We start from the raw sequence: 20,932 nt of genomic DNA on the forward strand, positions 1-20,932 counted from the left end.
GTCTCAGTAGAGGGCAGGGGGGGGGCGGCTCGGAGCCACAGCGGAGTTTCCTCTGGAGGTCGGGTGAGCACGGCTCAAGTACATACGCGTCAGGCCGCAGACGGTCCCGCAGCCTCGAGCCGATCCCTTACTGCTCCTCACGGGCGTGTTCTTGAGAGGCTCATGGGGAAACCGACCCTGTTGCCTCTGAGCTCCCTGCTGTGTAGCCAGAGGGGGTGCGCGTTCCTGGTGGGGCGGAGGCTGCCCTCCCTGGGGAGCACTCCCACCCGTGCCGTGGGGCAGCTGGGCCACCGTGCTGCGGGGATGCGCCCAGTCGCCCCCTCCATCAGCCTGCAGACCGGGCCACCTGGTGTGACAAGTCCCTAAGTCACTTTGACTCTAAAGTCAGGTGCCTCCGGTAAGCCTCAGTCTGCTGACCAGGCTCCTGGGCAGCCCCCTCGGATGACAGATCACGAGCCCCAGTGGCTCACAGTTGGCCTAAAGTGGCCAGTCCTGGGAACCTGCCTTCTGGAGGAGAAGCTGGCCAGGCGGACTGCCCCGGAGGGCCCCGCTCCCTGCTGCTGGGGACCAGGAGGGGCCCCCTCCCCCCCCCGCCCCTTCAGAATAATTGCCTGTGGAACACGTTCTCGGAATAGCCGGACAAAAGGCACAAGTTAACAAATACGTTTCCTTGTCCTGGGGCAGTACCCGAGCCCTTTGCACCCGTGTCCTCATGCTGCCCAGCCGAAGCCACACTAGTCCCGGCCTGGCCCGCACAGCCCCTTCCCCGTGTCCTGACTCCTCCCACCTGCAGGTGCCCACCCCCACCTCTCCCCACCCCTCTCCAGTCTGTCGTCCACTCTGCGTCCCAAAAGGTTTGGATCTGGTGGACAGGCAGGCTTGGTGACAGCAGCAGGCATGATGTCAGGGGGGCCGTGGCCTGTGTCAGAAGCACCGGCTCCCGGGCGGCACAGGGCCCGCTGGGGCCCGGTCTGAGGGGCCGTTGGCCTGACAGGGCTCTGGCTGTCCCCTGGCTCCTGCATGGGCCCCCGTCGCTGGAGGTGGTTGTGCAGCGGAACCTGAACATCCTCCGTGAGAGGTGACTCCGCAGGCGGCCAAACTCAGAGGCACAGTCTTCAGGCCTTGTCCATGGTGGCCTTCCCACTTAGTAACCTTCTCTGACTACCGAAGTCCTACACGGTCACAGGAAACGGTAGTGGCTGTTTTTTCTATTGCCACCTACCTCTGCTCTGTTTTCTCCCCCTCCCCGGCTCTCTGACTCCGTCCCTTCCCTTGTCTGTCGGTTGGTCTCTCTCTGCTTGGCTTTGCTCCAGGGTCTTTGCCTGGCCCATTTCTGGGGCCAGAAAGCCCAGCATTTCCTTTTCCTTAGGGAAGCCCTCAAGGCTGGGCTGGAGCCCCGCTTCCCGCTTCCCGTGGGCCACCTGAGCCTCTGGTCTTCCCGTCCCAGGACTTGTGCTGAGTGTGGGGTCTCCCCCACCCCAAGGGCAGGATCACCTACGTTGCTCCGGGTCCCCACCCCCAGTGGGCCTTTGGTGACAAGAGTCAGCCACACCCACCTGTGTCCCCAGAAGTCCCATGCCCGGTCCCCTACAAACTCCTGTTGAGCTGGGGCTGGGGGGCAGGCAGGCCGTGGAGACCAAGCATGCCCATTTCTCCGAGGGTGAAACCAAGCCCTTGTGAAGAAATGAGCCAGAATGCAGGGCAGTGGGCCCCCGGCCAAGCCGAAGGCCTTGCGGCCGTCTACCCAGTACCACCTGCGTCTGCTCCCAGGTAGGCAGTGGCCTGCACAGGTGCGCTGTGGGCACCAGGGCGTTCGGAGCAGCCAGCCCTGGGAAAGACAGACTGTCCCTGCACCCGTGTGCGTGTCCCCTACTGTGTGACCTTGGCCCGGCCTGAGGCTGGCTGGAAACAACAGCTGTCTCAGCCCCAGGTACTGCTACATGGAGTGTGGCCAGCCTGGAGGGAGGGCCGGAGGTAGGAGGAGGGAGAGGGGCCCTCTGCGGGGAAGCTGGCGACTCGGAGGCTGGCTCCAGCCCCATAAATACGCGAGGGCCCAAACCAGGGCCACACAGAGGCGGGCACACACCATGGGGCGCCTGGAGCTGGTCGTCTTGGGCCTCGCCTGCTGCCTAGCAGCAGCGAGTGCGGCCAAGGTAAGCGAGAGGCCGGCAGAGGGGGCAGGGGCCGCTCAGTCCTCACTAAGCCAGATCTGGAAGCTGGGCACAGGGCACGGTGGAGGGAAGGCAGACGGGCAGAGTCCGCGGCAGAAAGAGCCAGCCTGAGAAAGAGACCTCAACTCTCAAGACAGCATTTCCTGGGCACTTGGTGCTTTGCTCACGCTGCCAGATAAAATCCAGGATGCCAGATTAAATTTGAGTTTTTTTGGTGCAAAAAGGGGCTTTTATTAAAGCATGGGGACGGGACCCCTGGGCAGGAAGAGCTGCCAAATTTGAGTCTTACATAAAACATGGAGAGTTTATTGTAGGAGTATGTCCTGTACAATATTTGAGATATACTTGTACTCAAAAAAAAAAAAAAAAATCCATCTACGTGCAATTTAAACGTAACTGGGAGCCCTGAATTTTTGTTTCCTGAGTCTGGGAACCTGACCCACAGCGTCCGTCTGGCTCCTTCCTCTCCAGAGAGGTCGCTGTCCCCTTTTTATAGAAGGGGAGATGGGCCCAGAGCAGGTGAGCTATTTGTTCAATGTCACACAGCCACCAGTGGCTGAGCAGAAACCTGGAACCCCACTCGGAGTATGGTTCCCAACATAACCTCCATCTCCCAAGAGGAAGTTGGGAAAGTCCGGAGATCTCCTTGAGGGGGCGGGTAGGGGGTGCGCGGGAGGGCTGCCCTCCGTAACTGCCCTGCTGCAGCCTGAGGAATGAGGCGGGGAAAGTGCTTCAGGACGAAACCTCACAGACACGCAGCCCCCGTGTCATTTTCACCCCTATCCTGCCCTTCTGTCCCCGCTGCCTCGGGACCTAGAGTGAGTTCAGGTGCTTCCCCGAGGGGATGCTGCTGTCTTTTTGGGCAGTGGTGGGGGGGGGGGGGGCGGGCAGGGGCTTGTCTGAGGGCAGAAAGGACCGGGACTGCCCCTCAGCACTCTAGCAGCCAGCACCACCCTCCCACCTTGCCACCACGGCGAGGGGCCCTGGCCCTGGCCCTCACCCCTCACCCGGGAGCCTCAGGCCAATCTCCGTTCTGAGAGGTGACTTCCCAGTCCCCAGGCACTGACCCGGCCCACCTCGGTGCCCCAGTAGCCCGAAGCCGGCCAGGACAAATGCCTAGAGGCCTGAAACAAGGCTGCTTATCCTGAGATGGAGAGACAGGGCTGGGAGCAGACCTGCACCTGCCTCTGGGTCCCTTGCCCCACCCTCGGCACCTGGCGGGAACTCCGGCCTCTGAATGCAGCTCCCACCTCCCCACTCCCCTGTTAGCCTAGACCTCACAAGGTGCTGGGTCCCCACCTGGGCGTGCGGGGCTGCCCCGCCCTCGCCCACCGGGAACCTAGTGCAGGTGAGAACCAGGAAGCGGAGACCTGCCACCGGACCAGACGGATGGGGAGGCGGCCCTAGGAGGGGATGAGGGCCTGGCTTTGAGGTCGGACAGCTGTTTCCCTGAGGGTGACTTCCAGCAGGAAAGTCTCCGTTTCCTCCTGGGACAACGGGGAGATGAACGCCAGCCCCCAGGACCCCCCCCAGCGAGGATTGGATGCATTGGCCGCGCGGGGGCAGGCTCGGTGCCAGGGCTGGGGACACAGCAGTGGTTCCGATGGCCCGGGGGGCAGAGGTCTTTCCCAGCAGTGAGAACTCGGCACGGGGCCACAGACTCCGGGCCAGCTGGACACTGGGGGCGGGGGGGCACAAGGGGGGCCGTGCTGCTGTCTAATCTTAGAGATGGGGAAACGGAGGCTCATGGTCACAGCCAGGTGGCCGGAGCCGGGATCCAAACCCGCCTCTCCTAGCCTACTCGGAAGGCTTCCCAGGGTGGGAACACACTGGGTGAAGCAGCGTCCTCCCGGATCCAGGGAGCGGGACCCCCTCGGGGAACGAGGGCAGGCGGCAGGGGCCTCGGTCTCGGGTGCGGACGGGCCCCTCCCCGAAGCTGTCTCCCGGGAGCCTCCGGACACCCTGGGGCGGCTCAGGTGGCCCCCACCCCCGTTCGGGAGGGAGAGCGGCCCGAGCCCACCTGAGCCTCGGCCTTCACCCCCAGCTGGGCGCCGTGTACACGGAAGGAGGCTTCGTGGAAGGCGTCAACAAGAAGCTCAGCCTCTTTGGCAACTATGTGGACGTCTTCAGAGGCATCCCCTTCGCCGCCGTCCCCAGGCCCCTGGAGAACCCGGAGCGGCACCCCGGCTGGCAAGGTGGGAGCGGGCAGGTGCCGGCGAGGCCCCGCGTCGGGGGTGCCGGTGGGGGCGGCTGCCGTCCTCACGCGGGCCCCGCTGGCCGCCCACAGGGACCCTGAAGGCCAAGGACTTCAAGAAGCGTTGTCTGCAGGCCACCATCACCCAGGACAACACCTACGGGGCGGAAGACTGCCTCTACCTCAACATCTGGGTCCCCCAGGGCAAGAAGGAAGGTGGGCTCGCCCTCCCCGAACCCTGCAGGAGGCCCCCGAGAGCAGCACAGGGTGCGGAGGGGAGCCGGAGGGGGGCACGCGGGGTCACTGGGCCCGCTCTGCTCCGCCTTAGTCTCCAGGAACCTGCCCGTCATGATCTGGATCTACGGAGGCGCCTTCCTCATGGGGGCCGGCCACGGGGCCAACTTCCTCAGCAACTACCTGTACGACGGGGAGGAGATCGCCACTCGGGGCAACGTCATCGTGGTCACCTTCAACTACCGCGTCGGCCCCCTGGGCTTCCTCAGCACTGGGGACGCCAACCTGCCAGGTCTGCTACACGTCTTGGGCACGGGGAGGGGAAGGAAGCGCGCCTGACCCCGTGAGCTCTGAGCCCCGTGGGGCTGCCCCTCGACGCCCCTCGTGCTCGAGCAACTCCTGACAGTCCCCCGGGAAATCCGATTTGCAGAGCCAGGGGGCTGGAAACGGGCCGTGAGATGCGGGAGCCCCTCGGCAGCTGCAGTGAAAGAAAAGAGACTGCCGGACAGAGAGACAGACAGGCAGGGTGGGACCCGGAGAGGCCCAGAGGAGCCAGGGACACGGAGGCCAGTGAAAGAGACAGAAGAGAGGACGTCGAGGTGGCGACACAGAAGCTGCAGGATAGACAGACAGACACGGGGGGTCGTGGCAGGGGGAGAGAGAAGTGAGCAGGCCGGCCCTCCCCCAGCCTGAGCCCCACATCTGCCCCAGCACCTGACCCGACCAGCTCCCGGGGGGACCGTTCAACATCCTGGGGCTCAGCCAGGGTCTCCGCTGCCGAGGCCGCTCTCATCCCACCCACGTGGATCGTACACCTCGTGCGGGCCAGGCCCTGGCACCCCCAGCCCCGGCCAAGGGTCCCCGATGAAGGCCCACCCCCCACCCTGCCCCCAGGTAATTATGGCCTCCGGGATCAGCACATGGCCATCGCCTGGGTGAAAAGGAACATCGCAGCCTTCGGGGGGGACCCCGACAACATCACCATCTTTGGAGAGTCAGCCGGAGGTGCTAGCGTTTCTCTGCAGGTCCGGGAGACGCCTGGAGGGGGGACCCGCCCCCCACGGTGTGAGAGGGAGCCTCTGGGGGCAGGGAGGAGAGGGCCGGAACTGACGCGTGGGGCGTCCCTGGCTGAGCCCGGGCCGGGCAGGGGGGGTGAGGCCTCAGTGACAGGGCCTCTGTGTGTTGCAGACCCTCTCTCCTTACAACAAGGGCCTCATCCGGCGAGCCATCAGCCAGAGTGGAGTGGCACTATGCCCCTGGGCCATCCAGAAGAACCCCCTCTTCTGGGCCAAAAGGGTAAAGAGGGGCCGTGGTAGGCGGGGAAGGGGCCTCCCTCCTTCCCACTCCGTCCTGACTCCGTCCTCCTCTGCCTGGAGCACTGGCCTCACCTGCCTGCCTGCCCCCCCCCACCCCCCAGATCGCCGAGAAGGTGGGCTGCCCGTTGGACGACACCGCCAGGATGGCCAGGTGTCTGAAGGTCACCGACCCCCGCGCCCTGACGCTGGCCTATAAGATGCCCCTGGCAGGCATGGAGTGTGAGTGGGGGCTGCCGGGCGGGGGAGGGCGATGCTCCTGGAGAAGAGAGCAAACTACCAGGTCCGAGGCGTGGCCCTGTCACCAGATTGCTGGCATCCCTAGGCAGCTTGCAGCCACCCCTGCAGGCTGGGTGGCCCCGGCTGTAGGAGGAGACGGCCACGATTTCTTCGTATCCTCCTGGGTCCTGACCCCTTTGAGAAGCTGATGAGCATTTGGGTCCCAGCCCCCACGGTGCACACGGTTTTAGGGGGATGCACGGACCTAAGACCGAGCGCCTCTGTACCCGACGACTGGTTCCTTCCCCCCGCCCCCTCATTCAACGCTCAGTGAACCCCCGCGGCACAGCGTCGCCGGAGTGCCGGGGGGCCCCCCAGCCCAGGGGGCTGGCATTCGCTCTCGCGCATCCTTTGATGCTAAGAGGCTCCCTCATTTTGCACCTTTGCCGGACGTGAAATAAAACCGTAAGTGCTGAGCAAACCCGAAAGCCAAGCAAACACGTGGCCCCAAATGCAAACCAGCTGTTTCCTCCGGCACGAACTGGAGGGAAAACAGGCGAGGCTGGGCCTCCTGAAGGCCGGGGCCGCCACCTGCCCCGAGCCGGCTCTCCAGTCCCTTCGGGGCCAGTTCAGGGATCTGGGGGACCATGCGGACCTGGCACCGTTTCTGGCGGGCACACCGGAACCCAGCCCGGAGAGGGGTGCCTCTTTGTCCATCGGTCCCCTCAATTCCAGATCCTCCCCCTTCCTGATTTAGGCCCAGTGAGAAGTGAGGCTGGTGGGAGGACAGCCTTGGCCTCTAGGTCAGCAGTTCTCCCTCTGGGTGTTGTGGCCCCAGGGCACGTGCGGCAGAGTCTCGGAGACAGTTTTGGTTGTCACACTGGTATCCCGTGGCTTGGGGTCAGGGATGCTGTTAAACGTCCCGAAGGGCGCTGGCCGCCCCGCCTCCCCGTGACGTAGAACGATCCGGCCCTAAATGCCGGTGGCGCTGGACCCGAGGGAGCCTGGTGTAGATCAGAGGGAGCAGGGGTCTACACCGCAGCCTCGATGGGATGGAGCTGACTCTGCCACAGAGGGGAGGGGCCTGTGGGTACCGGAGTTGTGTGATCCTGCCTCTCCCCACCCCAGATCCCATGTTGCATTACCTGGGCTTTCTCCCCGTCGTCGACGGTGACTTCCTCCCCGATGACCCCGTCAACCTATACGTCAACACGGCCGACATCGACTACCTAGCAGGTACCAACAACATGGACGGCCACGTCTTTGCCAGCATCGACATGCCAGCCATCAACAAACAGAAACAGGAGGTCACCGAGTAAGCAGTGGGTGTGGGGCCCCCGGGGGGCAGTGCCCAGGGGCCGCCGAGGGAGGCATCAGCAGAGATCAGCACTGAGCCCAGTAGTGGGGGTGGGGCGGGGGGGGACAGTCCGTGGGGGCACAGATACCCTCCCACCGGCACCGGGTGGCGGGTCCAGTGCTGCTGTGGTCCCCGCAGGGAGGATTTCTACAAGCTGGTCAGCGGGCTCACCATCACCAAGGGGCTCAGGGGAGCCAACACCACCTTTGACATCTACACCGAGCCCTGGGCCCTCGACGCGTCCCAGGAGACCAGGAAGAAGACCGTAGTGGACTTCGAGACGGACATCCTCTTCCTGGTGCCCACCAAGATTGCCCTGGCCCAGCACAGAGCCAATGCCAAGTGAGGACCTGGGCAGGGAGGCTCCCTGGGGGAGGGCCACCTGGGATCACGCACCTTCGCCCTGAGGCCTCTCTGCTGGGTGGCTCACGGGTGTCTGTGAGGCCTGGGAAGGCCATGCCCGCACCACCTCTTTGCCCGGACCCGACAAGAACTGAGAGAGCCCCTCCTCGCCTCCCAGCCTCGGGGGGCTTTACCAAACCCTCCCACAATCCTCTGCCCAGCCCAGTGCTGCGTGCCCTCCCTCACCCCACAGTCCTTCCTGCTAAAAAGTTCTTTGAGTCTCCCCTGCCTCCCTCGTGCTGTGGAGAAGGAAAGAACATGGGGCGGTGAGGATCTCTGTTATGGGTTTCAGCTTTACCAACTTTCAAAGTAACTTAAGACTGTGGCCGCATTAAAAAAAAAACAAAAAACCTCCGTAGAATAATAGCCAATGAAAATAAAAAATAAGTGAGGAAGGCTTCAAAAGTAAGAAGATAATATTATACCTAGAATCTAGAACCAAAGCTTTGCAGCAACTAAGCGATAAATGTAGTTCCGAGCTTCCTGGCAGTCAAGGCAAAAAAGGAAAACATCCAAGGGCATACACCTTGTCCAGTTACATCAAGATACAAGTTCACCTGCAGAGAAAAAAGAAATCTTTCTTGATAGCGAATTACAGGAAGATGCCTCAGTTTGTTTCGTGGAGGTGAATTATAAATAACAACCGAAATTGTAGAACCCACGGATCCACAGGTTTGGCCCCCGGCTTTCCCTTCCCCAGGTGTCAGGATTCTTCATGAATCTTGGGGGGATTCCCCAGATCCTTCCCCGCTGCCCCAGCCCCCCACCCCCAGGCCTCATCTCTGGGCTGACGCTCTGGGTGAGCCCCTTGCAACTCGGCCGGTCTCCCCTCCCTTCCTCAGGAGCGCCAAAACCTACACCTACCTGTTTTCGCACCCCTCTCGGATGCCCACCTACCCCAAGTGGGTGGGGGCTGACCACGCCGATGACATCCAGTACGTCTTTGGGAAGCCCTTTGCCACGCCCCTGGGCTACCGGTCCCAAGACAGGACCGTCTCCAAGGCCATGATCGCCTACTGGACCAACTTTGCCAGAAGCGGGTAAGGAAGGCGGGGTCGAGGCTGAGCCCAGGGCCTCCTGCCCCCTTGCCCTGCAGGCCTGGGTTCCTGTGCCCTCACTTAACCTCCCCGAGCCTCGGTGCCTCTGTCGTATGTGTGGATAGAGGTACTGCTAGGCCGCGAGACCTGTGCCTCTTGGGGCTCACGCCCAGCCAGTGCCCAGGACGTAGTGACGTATATACCCTGATGGTGGGGTCGGTGCGGAGGGTAGAGGACTGCCAGGCAAGCCGGGGCCCAGGTGGGCTAGGGACACAGGTCTCCAGACCCCTGTGAGCCCCCAGCCCCCCAACCCAGCCTTTCTCCTCCCTGCAGGAACCCCAACATGGGCCACTCAGCTGTGCCCACGCACTGGGATCCCTACACTGTGGAAAGTGACAACTACCTGGAGATCAACAGGAAGATGGATGGCGGCTCCATGAAGCAGCACCTGAGGACGAATTACCTGCGCTACTGGACCCTGACTTACCAGGCGCTGCCCACGATGACCGGAGACGGGGCCCCCCCGGCACCCCCCTCCGGGGACTCGGATGCCGCCCCCGCGCCCCCCTCGGGCGACTCGGATGCCGCCCCCGCGCCCCCCTCCGGGGACTCGGATGCCGCCCCCGCGCCCCCCTCCGGGGACTCGGATGCCGCCCCCGCGCCCCCTTCCGGGGACTCCGATGCCGCCCCCGCGCCCCCCTCGGGCGACTCTGATGCCGTCCCCGCGCCCCCCTCCGGGGACTCCGATGCCGCCCCTGCGCCCCCCTCGGGCGACTCGGATGCCGCCCCCGCTCCACCATCCGGGCACTCGGATGCCGCCCCCGCGCCCCCCTCGGGCGACTCCGATGCCGCCCCCGCGCCCCCCTCCGGGGACTCTGAAGGGGTTCAAATGCCTGCAGTCATTGTCTTCTAATGTCTTCGGCCCCAAGAAGCCGTAGGGTGAGACCCCGGCGGCCCACTCCCCTCCAGACCTCTTCCTGAATAAAGCCTCATCCCTCTCTGTCTGGTGTCTTCCTTTGCTCTCTTGGTCCCCACTGCAGAATGCAGGGCTCTCAGTTATGTGGTAGCCCCAGGCTCTGGGCCCACCGCCTTTCCCCATGGTCTCCCTCAGTCCTGAAGGCCCAGGAAGTCTGGAGGGCCACCCTCGCTCGAGAGAGGAGGACACGGGCTTGAAGAAGTGAAATGTCAGAGCCAGGACCGGGCTTTAGGAGCGGGTCCCTCTGCCCTGGGCCGCTGGTTCCCAGGTGGCCGCAGCTGAGAGAGGAGCTGGGCTCTGCAGACAGTGTCCCCCTCCCCCCGGACCGGTGGAGCCCAGCCACGCCAAGCCCTCTGGGGCATGGGCAGTGACCCCTGGGTTGTAGCCGGGGTCTGGGGAACTGGCCCGGGGATGGAAACCGGCTCTGCTTCCAGCTGGATGCAAGTCGAGGGGAAGACAGCATCACACTGGAAGGTCAGAAGGAAGAGGGTGTAAGAGGACTGGGCCCTGGGTGGCTCTGGCAGAGCTGGTTGGGGACAGGGGGGAGAGGGGGGCGGGAGGCAGAGGTCAGGGCCATTCCCACATCTGGGCGTCTGGGCCCGGGCATCGTGCCAAGTGCCCAAGTGCTTAAGCAGCCTGACCTCACCATGGCCGCACGAGGTGGGCACCGGGAGGGGGACACGTGCCCCAGGTCATCAAAGACTCAAATCCAGGAACTCCAAAGCTAGTGCTTGAGGCGATATTGGGGAGCCTCCCCACCCCTCACCCATTCTTTTCTCTGTGGGGAGGTGGTGAGGGCTCACAGGAGAGCGGATTCTGGAGTCCTGGATGGCTCTGCCTGGTGGGACTGGGGACAGCAGCACACGGGGACCAGCCAGCCACTCTTTCCCTCTCTAGTCACGGATTAAAGACTGAGGCCTGGGCCCCACATGGCTGAGCTGGACAGGGGGCAAACCTGTGTCCCCCCCTCAAGGAGCAGGGGGCACTCGGGCCGGCCTGTGGCCACCTTGGCTACCCTGGGCTTCTGGCTTGGTGGAGGGCTCTCAGGTGTGAAGAGGGGCTTCTTCGTCCAAGACTGAGGGGAGCGACCCTGGCAGCCCTGTGGCCTCTACTGGTGACTGTCCCTGCTCTTGGCCAATGGAAACTCAAGGACGCAACAACGTGTCTCTCCACCACATTAGCATACACACAACTTTCCCTACGTGCTTGTACCTGCTGGGTCTGCTCTCAGGAGCCTCCTGACACAGTAGGAGAAACCCGTTGGACCCCAGTGCCTTTGACCGGCCCTGGACTGGCCCTGGGATGTGGCGCTTCTCGCCCCTGTTTGTGGGGGGCGGGGGGAGGGGAAGCATAGTCGTGCCTGCCTGTCATTCAGGAAATCGCATCCCTGAATGGCCAGGCCGTGTCAGAGTGGTGGGGGCATCGGGGTCCAGGTCTGGGCGGAGAAGACCTTTCTGGCAGAGGCCGGCCTTGCGCTATGTCTGGGTGACACCTGCAGTTGGTGACAACTCAAGGTCATCCCACAATTCATCTGGCTTTTGCCTTTACAGGCGGTATCCAGAGGACGAAGGTGAAAATACAGTTGACCCTTGACCAATGTGGGGGTTAGGGGTGCCGACCCCCCATATAGAACTTTTGACTCCCCCAAAACTTAACAGCTTTACTGTTGACCAGAAGCCTCACCGATAGCGTAAGTCATCGATTAACACGTATTTTGTATAGGTATTTCAAATGGTCTCCTGGGGTGCCTGGTGGCTCAGTCGGTTGAGCATCTGACTTCAGCTCAGGTCGTGATCCTGTGGTCCGTGAGTTCGAGCCCCGCGTCGGGCTCTGTGCGGACAGCTCGGAGCCCGGAGCCTGCTTCGGATTCTGTGTCTCCCTCTCGCTCTGCCCCTCCCCCGCTCATGTTCCGCCTGTCTCTCAAAAATGCATAAACATTAAAAAAAAAAAAAAGGAAAATCGTAAAGAAGAGAAAATATGTTCACAGTACTATTCTGTATTGGGAAAAAAAAGCTGTGAGGAATTGGGCCCGCACGTTCAGACTCGTGCTATTCAGCGGTCAACTATGATTACCGGAAGTGCAGGCTGGAGGCTGTCCAGGGTCCTGGAGGCTCCCCGATGGGCCAGGTGTTACCCCTTTCTGCTAACCTTTTATGGTGAAGCCCAGGGAGGACACTCAGGGAAGCCGAGGACAGCATCTGTTTACTACCCTGGTAACACACCTCTCGCCCACGGCACAATCTTTCTACCGTCCCCGCAGGAAAGGTTCAATGCACCCATCTCCTCCCTGACAAAGCAAAGCACAGACGTGGACAAAGAACCAACCCAGCCATCCAGGGCGCTTCAAGCTCTCAGGGCTCTGGCCTACCTACCCTTTAGGACAATTTGGCATCAACACGACTGAGTCTATCTATACGCTGGTGATGGCCCGATACTGGACCTCAGAAGCACATGGCTCCAGAATTCGTCTTGGCCAGGGGTGGGGGGTGTGGTGTCTTTCACTGGCAGGACGCTTATCCCCACCAGCATTCAGCCGGGAGTCATCAGACCCCAGCCAGGATGAGCAGCCGCCGTGAGCCCGGCAGGGAGAGGTGGGGGGTGGGGTGGGGTGGGGATTTTTAGCGTGTTTCTGGGCAAAATCAATTATATGTAGGGTTGCAGGGAGGCTGAAAATCCTAGCTCATAGGTAGCGGAAATGCTTACGGAACAAGGCTCGGCTGTAGCCTTCAGGCGGCATTACAAATCTTTCCCCCAGATTCAAAGCAAGCAGGAGGAGGAAATCTAAGGACAGAGGCGAGGGTCCCAGGAAGAATTCAGTCCAGGTAAAGGGCTGACCACGGGCCCCTAGAGAGAGGCGCCTGGCCATAGTCCACTGGCTAATACGCTCCTATTGCAAATTTTTGATCTGCTTACAGCCCCACCCACCCCTACCGCCACCGCTTAGCGCCGATGGAATTCAAATTTAACCCTGAAATCCGTAAGTTCCTAACTGGTGGTCAACAGAAACCCCAATAGAACAAGCAGAAAATATTCCCTCTTCCTCCAAAACCGTAGAAGGGCAGCCACCGTCCCGGGTCAGGAAATGGTCTTTGCAAATGTCGTTCTTTGAAAATCGGCATAACATATATACAACATAAAATGTGCCAGTTTAACTACTTTTGAGAGTACAATTCAGTGACGCTAGGGCCGGTCACACTGTTGCGCAACTGTCACCATATCTAGTTCCAAAACTTTTCCATCACCCCCAACTGAAACTTTGTACCCATTAATAACACCGTCCTCCCTTCTCTCCTCCCCTACTCGAGAGTCTCTTCTACTTTTTGTCCCAATTTGCCTGTTCTAGATCTTTTCTTTTTTTTAAGTTTATTTATTTATTTTGAGAGAGAGAGAGACTGAGGTAGGGGCAGAGAGAGAAGGAGAGAGGGAATCCCAGGCAGGCTCTACGCTGTCAGTTCACAGCCCGACATGGGGCTCGATCTCACGAACCGTGAGATCATGACCCGAGCCGAAATCAAGAGTTGGACACTTAACTGACTGAGCCACCCAGGCAACCCTGTTCTAGGTATTTTTTTTATTTATTTTTAAACGTTTACTTATTTTTGAGAGATAGAGACAGAGCACGAGAGGGGAGGGAGCAGACAGAGAGGGAGACACAGAATCCGAAGCAGGCTCCGGGCTCCGAGCTGTCAGCACAGAGCCTGACGTGGGGCTCGAACCCACAGACCACGAGATCATGACCTGAGCCAAAGTCAGACACTTCACTGACTCAGGCGCCACCCCCTTTTTGTATATTTGTGTTCAAAGTGAGTCTCTTTAAATACAGTGTATTGCTACAGCAATTTTTTTTAATGTTTATTTATTTTTGAGAGAGAGAAAGAGAGAGCATGAGCAGGGGAGGAGCAGAGGAGAGGGAGAGAGAGAATTCCAACCAGGGTCCACACTATCAGGATAGAGCCTGACGTGGGGCTCGATCTCACGAACCATGAGATCATGACCTGAGCCGAAATCAAGAGTCGGATGCTTAACTGAGCCACCCAGGCACCCCTCTTTTCATCTTTTTGAGGGTGCCTTGTCCACGATCAATCGCTTCTTGCTTTCAGGATTGTCTCCTTGTCTGCCAGCAACTTGATTATCACGTATCTCTGCGTGGCTCTCTTGGAGTCTATCTGCTTGAAGTTCAGTGAGCTTCTTTGTGTGTAGATCTGGGTCTTTCGTCAAATCTGGGATGTTTCCAGCCATTATTACTTCAAATAATCTCTCTGGTCCCTTCTCTCTTCTTCCTCTGGGACCCCCCATCTGCCCATGTTGTTATACTTGAGGATGTCACCGCAGTGCCTCTGGGACTGTTTGTTTTTCTTCACTCTTTTTCCTTTCTGCTCTTCGAGGAGCACAGTGTCGTTATCCTGATCTTCAAGTTCACGGATTCTCTCTTCTGCCTGTGCAACTCTGCCACTGAACCCCTCTAGTGAGTTTGTCAAGTCTCGTACTTTGAACCCCTGAGTTTTTCTGTCTCTGTTAAACTTCCCATTTGTTCTTACATCGTTCTCTTGATTTCCTTTAGGGATTTTTTTTTTTTTTTTTTTTTTTTGCTTTTTGTCTGTGGTTTCCTTTAACTCACTGGGCGTATTTAAGACAGTCGACTGAATGTCTTTGACTAGTAACTTCACCTTCTGGACTCCCTCGGGCACTTTGTCCGGTTTTGTTTTCCTACCTGCAAGCCCCATTTTCCTACTTCTCTGTAAACTTTGTCAATTTGTTGGGAACTGGGTATTGGAGATGATAATGTGGTAACTCTGGAAACCAGGGCTTACTTCGGCTGCTGGAGAGCTGCAGTCTTCCGTTTCTATAGTGACTTTTCCCAGCTCTGCCGTTCCCTGTATTCCTTGTTGGTCAGGGACCGAAGCTTCTGTCCTGCTGCCTTGGTGGTCAGCGTGAGGTCTGGCAGAGATGCCTGACCCGCCGACGTCCCGCTGTGCTGCTGGCCATCAAGCATGCCCCTGGTTCTCGCGCTGGATGAGGTCCCGGAGTCCCCGGACTGTTAATTCTGATCGTTATTCCCCCTGGCTGAACCGTCTTCTTGGACAGGCTGGCCCCGGCGTGGCTTCCTCCACGATTTTCTCTCACCAATGGTATTTTTTTTTAACTTTTTTTTTTTATTATTATTCATTTTTGAGAGACAGAGACAAGAGTGTGAGCAGGGGAGGGGCAGAGAGAGAGGGAGACACAGAATCCAAAGCAGGCTCCGGGCTCCAAGCTGTCAGCACAGATCCTGACGCGGGGATCAAACTCGCAGACCGCGAGATCATGACCTGAGCCGAAGTCGGACGCTTAACTGACTGAGCCACCCAGGCGCCCCTCACCAATGTTATTTTTAAACACACCCAAGTTTCCAGGCTTATGGTTACGCCCTGTGAAAGTACCTCCAGCCTCTAATCCCAGGGTTTCTGGGGGGCTCGGTGCCCAGGTGAATGACACTGAGGTGAGCATCTATGTGCTCTGTGAAAGACGGGCTTGCCTGTTTCCGGAGGGGAGCCGGAGAACGGGGGCTGGCCCCTCTCGCCTCTCCTCCATACAAATAAGCCAGCCACGCAAGATTTCCTATCTGAACACAGAAGGTGAGCGTCTGTAGCTCACTGGATGTGCAAGAACAAAACCACGACTCCCAGGCTATAGTAGAAACTGGATTTTAATAGAATATTCAAGTCTAGCATTTGCTATTTACAACAAATAAATATTGCCCCTCCCCAACTGGTAAACTTTTTCTGTTTTGTTTTGTTTTTGCCTTTTATACAAATATTCAACACCCCTCCCCTTCCCCCAAATCCTTCTTTCCCACTAACCCCCGTCACGTGCGGTCTCGTGAAGCCCAGGGTGTGGTAGTGAGCGGCACCCGCGGTGTCGTGAGATTCAGTGTCAACGCGACTCGGCTGAGACCGTCCTCACTCACCGGGTGAGGAGTGTGATCTGTGAAGAGGGTTCCCCCCCACCCCAACCTCCTGGGGGAGGGCTGGGCAGGGGGTGGGCGAGACTCCTTCACTCTGCTGGCCCCGACGGTGGGATCTTTGGTGCGGCCCGGGAAAGGCTAGTGTGGTGGCCGAGAGGGGCCGGGACCCCAGAAGGGCACGGGCCGATGCCCGCGGGCGGAGGAGAGAATTGCAGTGGTCAGACCCGGTGGATGAGCAGGTACCCTGGGGTGCCCACGGGCACAGGTGGCAGTGACCCACACCTGAGCAGGTGTGAGGGGCAGTGCACAGAGGGCAGCGCCCACCGACGGCGCTCCTCGGCCAAAGTCAGCTGGTCCTCTGGTTCCGGAGAGCAGAAGGCACCTAAGGCGGCGAGTGGTCCACAGGAGGCCAGGTCAGCCTGTCAAGCAGCAGGCGTCAATCCCGGCAGCGGGAGACGTTGAGGGTGAAACGAGTCTGGGGGTGGCCTGAGCTGGCGGGTTGGGCAGAGGGTGCCCGCCTGGCCTGGGCCACCGGAGTCCGCAAGCGCTCAGTTACCCAGGCAGCCGGACCCTGCAAGAGGGGTCCCTGTGGCGGGCCAGCACCGGGGACGAGTTAGAAGATGCCCTTGGCGATCCTGAGCCCTTTCTGCTTCATGCGAGGGAGAGTCGAGCTGGCGCCATGCCTGACCTTTGCCCCCTTTGTGAAGGTCCGTTTCTTTAGGACAAAGTCATAGTTGGCAGTAGAGTTCATGGCATAGAACACGTTGGCGTTGTCCGGGATCTTCAGCTCTGGTGGGGGAGGGGCGGGGGGGGTCAGCGGTGCTGACAGAGACCTCACCTAACCCCCCCCCCCCCCAACGAGGGCAGGCCCGAGCCAAAGGCCTGAGACGCCCAGTCTAAATCCAGGAATACCAAGGACCCCTGGGAAGGACACCTGCCGAGGGTCGCCTGCTGGGACTCATGAAACCCAATGACTCTTGGTTACAAAGGGACTCGACTCCCTAAGTCCCGCCTCGGCCTGGAGCCGGAAAAGGGCTATCCATCCTGCACACCTGCTGCCTCCACTGACCACCATCCCGAGCTGGAATCTAGAACCCGTCCCCTGGATCCCGTGCTACTCAGGACCAAGGCTGAGGGACCCAGCGACGGGCAGGCCCTGCCCCAGGTCTTCTGCGCCCGGGTCCAGGACGCCTCCCTGCTCCGAGTGGCAGATGCCAGGCTTTACTTGGGCCCCTCCTACCCTGTCTGTAGCCCAGCATCGCGCCCCTGCCTCACTTTCCCTACCTTGCCTGGGCCTCAGTCCTCCTGCCCTGCAAGGTGGGGCACGCGCCTGCGCAGTCCCCCTCCCCACGCCACCGAAATGGTGCAAGAAGGTGGGAGAGGGTTTAGAAGCCACTTGTGGGGACGCTGGGGGTCACTAACGGCCGGCGGCAAATGTGCGGCTCGTGGAGAGAAAGCAGGGCGAGGACAGTACGCACAGGGAACCTGCACAGCACGTGCTGCCAGGGGTACGTAGGGATTAACCCCTGGCTCGTTCCCCGCTCTCGTGGGGATGGGGACACAGGCACAGGGGGCCTAAGGACCTTGCCCGAGCTCTCCGAGCCCCGCAGCCCGGCTCCGAGTCTGTGCTTGCTCTTGGTTCTGTCGCTTTCCCAGCTCTGACCCACTGAGCCACACCCTCGGAGCCTGTTTTTAGCATCTGCCGGGGGCGCCTGGGGGGTTCAGTCGGTTAAGCGCCTGACCTCGGCCCAGGTCATGATTTCACGTTTCATGAGTTCAAATCCCACCTCAGGCTCTCTGCTGTCAGGACAGAGCCCGCTTCGGATCCTCTGTCCCCCTCTCTCTCTGCCCCTTGTCCCCCTCTCTCTCTGCCCCTCCCCTGTGCGTGCTGTCTCTCAAAAATAAACAAACAACTGGGGGGCTCCGTCGGTTACGCGTCCGACGTCGGCTCAGGTCACGATCTCCCAGTTCATGGGTTCGAGCCCTGCATCGGGCTCTGTGCTGACGGCTTGGAGCCTGGAGCCTGCTTCGGATTCTGTGTCTCCCTCTCTGCCCCTCCCCCACTTGTGCTCTGTCCTTCTCTCTCTCCAAAAGAAACATTAAAAAACGTTAAAAATAAATACATAAATAAATAAACACTAAAAAAAATTTTTTTTCAATTGTTAACGTCTGCTATGATCAGAATGATTGCGTGTGCCCAAAATTCATGTGGGAATCCTAATGCCCCAAGCACTGGGGCCTTGGGGCAGTGATGAGGTCAGGATATTATAATCCCATTCCTGAGGCCCCCACGCCCCTTCTGCCACGTGAGGACACGAGAAGGTGGCCGTCTGCCACCCGGAAGAGGGCCCTCACCAGAACCTGATGCTGCCAGCACCTTGATCTTAGACTTCCAGCCTTTAGAACCGTGAGCAATACTTTTCACTAGTTTAACAGCCCCTCCCCGGCCCGTGGTGTTTTGTTACGGAAGCCTGCACAGACGAGGACAGGGTCATGCGTGCGTGCATTTTCACATATTTGAGGTTCTTTCAGAAGCACGTTTCCCCTCTCAGCCAGCCTGTCCCTGTGAATGGCCCTCGGGCTTGGCCGTCTGGCTGCAGGGCCCCGGGAGAAAAGCCTTTTCTCTTCGCTCCTGGGTGCAGCTAGCTGCGAACTAGGTCTCCCGCGGCCGGTTCCCGCCCAGGAAAGGGCACACGCCAGGGGCCAACGAGGACGCTGCCCCAGGGAGCGCGGGGCCGTGGGCCTGGGGTGTGGTGCTGCCCCCCTCCCCCCCCCCCCCCCCCCCCCCCGCAGCTTGCCCGCCTGGCCCCGGACTTACTGCGGTCGTCGGAGATAACCTGCACGAGCTCGTATTCGTCGGCCTCATCCTCATCCAGGTTGTGTTTGTCCATGGCCTTGCGGATGACGGCTGGAGCCTTGTCCTGGCTGGTTACCTGGATCAGGGAGGGGGCAGCCATGAGGTCGAGGGTCCGGGAAGAGCCCCCGCAGAGCACAGCACCAGGGACCCTCGGAGCTGCCTCGCGCTGCGTTCAAAGGCTCAGCTTCTGGCTGGGTCCACGAGCGCCTCACCACCCGGTCCTGCCCCGGGAGGCCCCCCACACTACGATGAGGGCCTTTTCCCCATTGTTCCTGCCTCCCCCACCCCCCCGTTCTCCTACAAGCCTGCCACCTCCTCCCATGCCACCGTGGGAACCTGCCTGCTCCCGGGGGCTGTTCCCCTGGATCCCGGCCCGGCGGGACAATGGGATCAATGAACCCAGGGAGGAGAGGGCGTCTAGTCCCAGCTCTGGAGGTAGGAGAGGAGCTGGCCAGATGCCCAGGGGCTGCCTGTAGGCCAGGCCTGCACTGGCTAGAGGCTGCTGTGGTAGCCAGTACAGGCCGCCCGTCTTGCCTCGACCCCAAAGGTCAGAGTGCAGACAGGCCTCGGACGTGGAGTCATACAGGTGGCTCTTTAAGGACAGTCAGGCTAGTTCCTGGCAGGGAGAGCAGCTCAGTACGCGGTGGGTATGTAACGGGCACCTGACCCGTTGTTAACGGCAGCCTGCACGGACGAGGACAGGGTCACCCGTGCGTGCATTTTCACATATTTGAGGTTCTTTCGGAAGCACGTTTCCCCTCTCAGCCAGCCTGTCCCTGTGAACGGCCCTCGGGCTTGGCCGTCTGGCTGCGGGGCCCCGGGAGAAAAGCCTTTTCTCTTCGCTCCTTGGTGCAGCTAGTTGCGAACTAGGTCTCCCGCGGCCGGTTCCCACCCAGGAAGGGGCACACGCCAGGGGCCAACGAGGACGCTGCCCCAGGGAACGCGGGCACTGTGACCGGATGGGGGACCTCCAGAGAGCGCACAGGGCTCGTCTACAGCCTGAGTTCTGGAACGCGAGTCCCTGCCCCCACCAGCAGCACAGACAGTGTCTGGAGACAAATCCCCTTGGCTTGATCTCAAGCGTTAAATGACATCTAACGTCTCATACTGCCCGTCACCTCCACAGCCACCAGCCTGGTAGCCACCGTTCTCCCCGGCCTGACCGCCTCCTGACCGGCCCCTCCGCCTCTCCGGCCACCAGCCCACCCCCGCAGAGAAGCCCTGAGTCACCCGACCAGTCACCCCAGCCAGCAGCGGCTTCTGTCTGCCGCCACGGAGATCCAGGCCCCAAGCCCCGGACCTCAGGCCTCCCTGCCTCCCCCCCTCCCCCCCTCCCTCCCTGCCAGCCTCGGGCGCCTTGTCTGTGAAGCCCTCCCTGGCCCCGGATCTCCACAGAAGCTGCTTTCTTTTTGTCCGCCGACCATCTGTCTTTCCCGACCCCCCCCCCCACCCCCCCCCAGAAGGTCGGCTCCAGGACAGCGGGCAGGGGACGGAGCCCAGCACGCGCGTGCGGCCCGGCAGAGCGCGGGCACGGGGACGCCCGCCCGCGCCGCTCACCAGGATGCTCTTGTACATGTTGCCGTTGTCCACATCCAGGCTGACGCGGATGATGCAGCAGTCGCCCACCTGCTGGTTGTAGAGGGGCAGTGAGGAGCCGTGGCTGCAGACCCCTGAGACGGAGCGCTTGTGGGTGCGCGTGGCAGCCACGGGCGTGGTGGAGGCGGAGGAGGAGGACGCGCTGCTGGAAGCCGAGCTGATGCCGGAGGTCTCCGGGGACGACTGGGAGGCCGACTCCCAGAACTGTGGGGACGGCACGGTCAGCAGGGCGCCCAGGCCAGCGCCCGGCTCCGGGGGACCCCGGGCGCTCTGTTCGGGAGCCGGGAGCGCCCCTCGGCCGCTCACGGGTGTGGCGTGGGGGCCCCGGGCCCCGCGAAGGGCCGTCAGGGAGAAGGGGCGGGCGGTCACCTTCTTCTCCTGACCATCGGGGGACTCCGGGACGAAGCTGACGTTGATCTCCTCCACGTCGGAGCTGGAGGAGCCGGCCGAGTGGACGCTGAGTGCGTCGGCGATGTCCCCGCTGCTGAGGTAGGGGCCGCACCTGAGCTGGTCACAGGACTTGGAGTGGGAGCTGCCACCGCTGCTGAGCTCCGTGCTGGGGGCCTGGCGGCTGCGTGGACGGCTCAGCTTACTCGGGGCGCCTCCCCTGGGACACATCCCACCCCTGCCCT

At 60.9% G+C, this 20,932-nt stretch overlaps 2 protein-coding genes across 5 annotated transcripts in view; one reads left to right on the forward strand and one right to left on the reverse strand.

The window, feature by feature from the left end:
- Window positions 1-62: 62 nt before the first annotated feature.
- CEL (carboxyl ester lipase) lies at window positions 63-9,927 on the forward strand. The gene is made up of 11 exons (XM_060608227.3): window positions 63-2,153; window positions 4,216-4,366; window positions 4,459-4,581; window positions 4,694-4,891; window positions 5,494-5,624; window positions 5,788-5,895; window positions 6,017-6,134; window positions 7,260-7,446; window positions 7,627-7,830; window positions 8,733-8,930; window positions 9,261-9,927. Exons 1-11 carry the CDS (start codon window positions 1,941-1,943, stop codon window positions 9,838-9,840), a joined length of 2,211 nt encoding a protein of 736 aa, XP_060464210.2. The 5' UTR covers window positions 63-1,940; the 3' UTR covers window positions 9,841-9,927.
- A 5,644-nt stretch (window positions 9,928-15,571) lies between these two features.
- The window catches only part of RALGDS (ral guanine nucleotide dissociation stimulator), a 33,105-nt gene continuing 27,744 nt past the window's right edge, over window positions 15,572-20,932 (reverse strand). For all 4 annotated transcript variants that reach the window (XM_078436298.2, XM_078436295.2, XM_078436297.2 and 1 more), the window contains exons 15-18: window positions 20,670-20,871; window positions 20,262-20,504; window positions 18,666-18,780; window positions 15,572-16,636 (exon numbers count right to left, since the gene is read on the reverse strand). In XM_078436298.2, the coding sequence (XP_078292424.1) occupies window positions 16,461-16,636; window positions 18,666-18,780; window positions 20,262-20,504; window positions 20,670-20,871 (736 nt within the window). In that variant the 3' untranslated portion in view covers window positions 15,572-16,460. The remainder of the gene's footprint in view (window positions 16,637-18,665; window positions 18,781-20,261; window positions 20,505-20,669; window positions 20,872-20,932) is intronic.

The sequence above is a fragment of the Panthera onca genome, chromosome D4 (genome assembly GCF_046562875.1).
Source record: "Panthera onca isolate mPanOnc1 chromosome D4, mPanOnc1 haplotype 2, whole genome shotgun sequence".
Classification (NCBI taxonomy): domain Eukaryota; kingdom Metazoa; phylum Chordata; class Mammalia; order Carnivora; family Felidae; genus Panthera; species Panthera onca.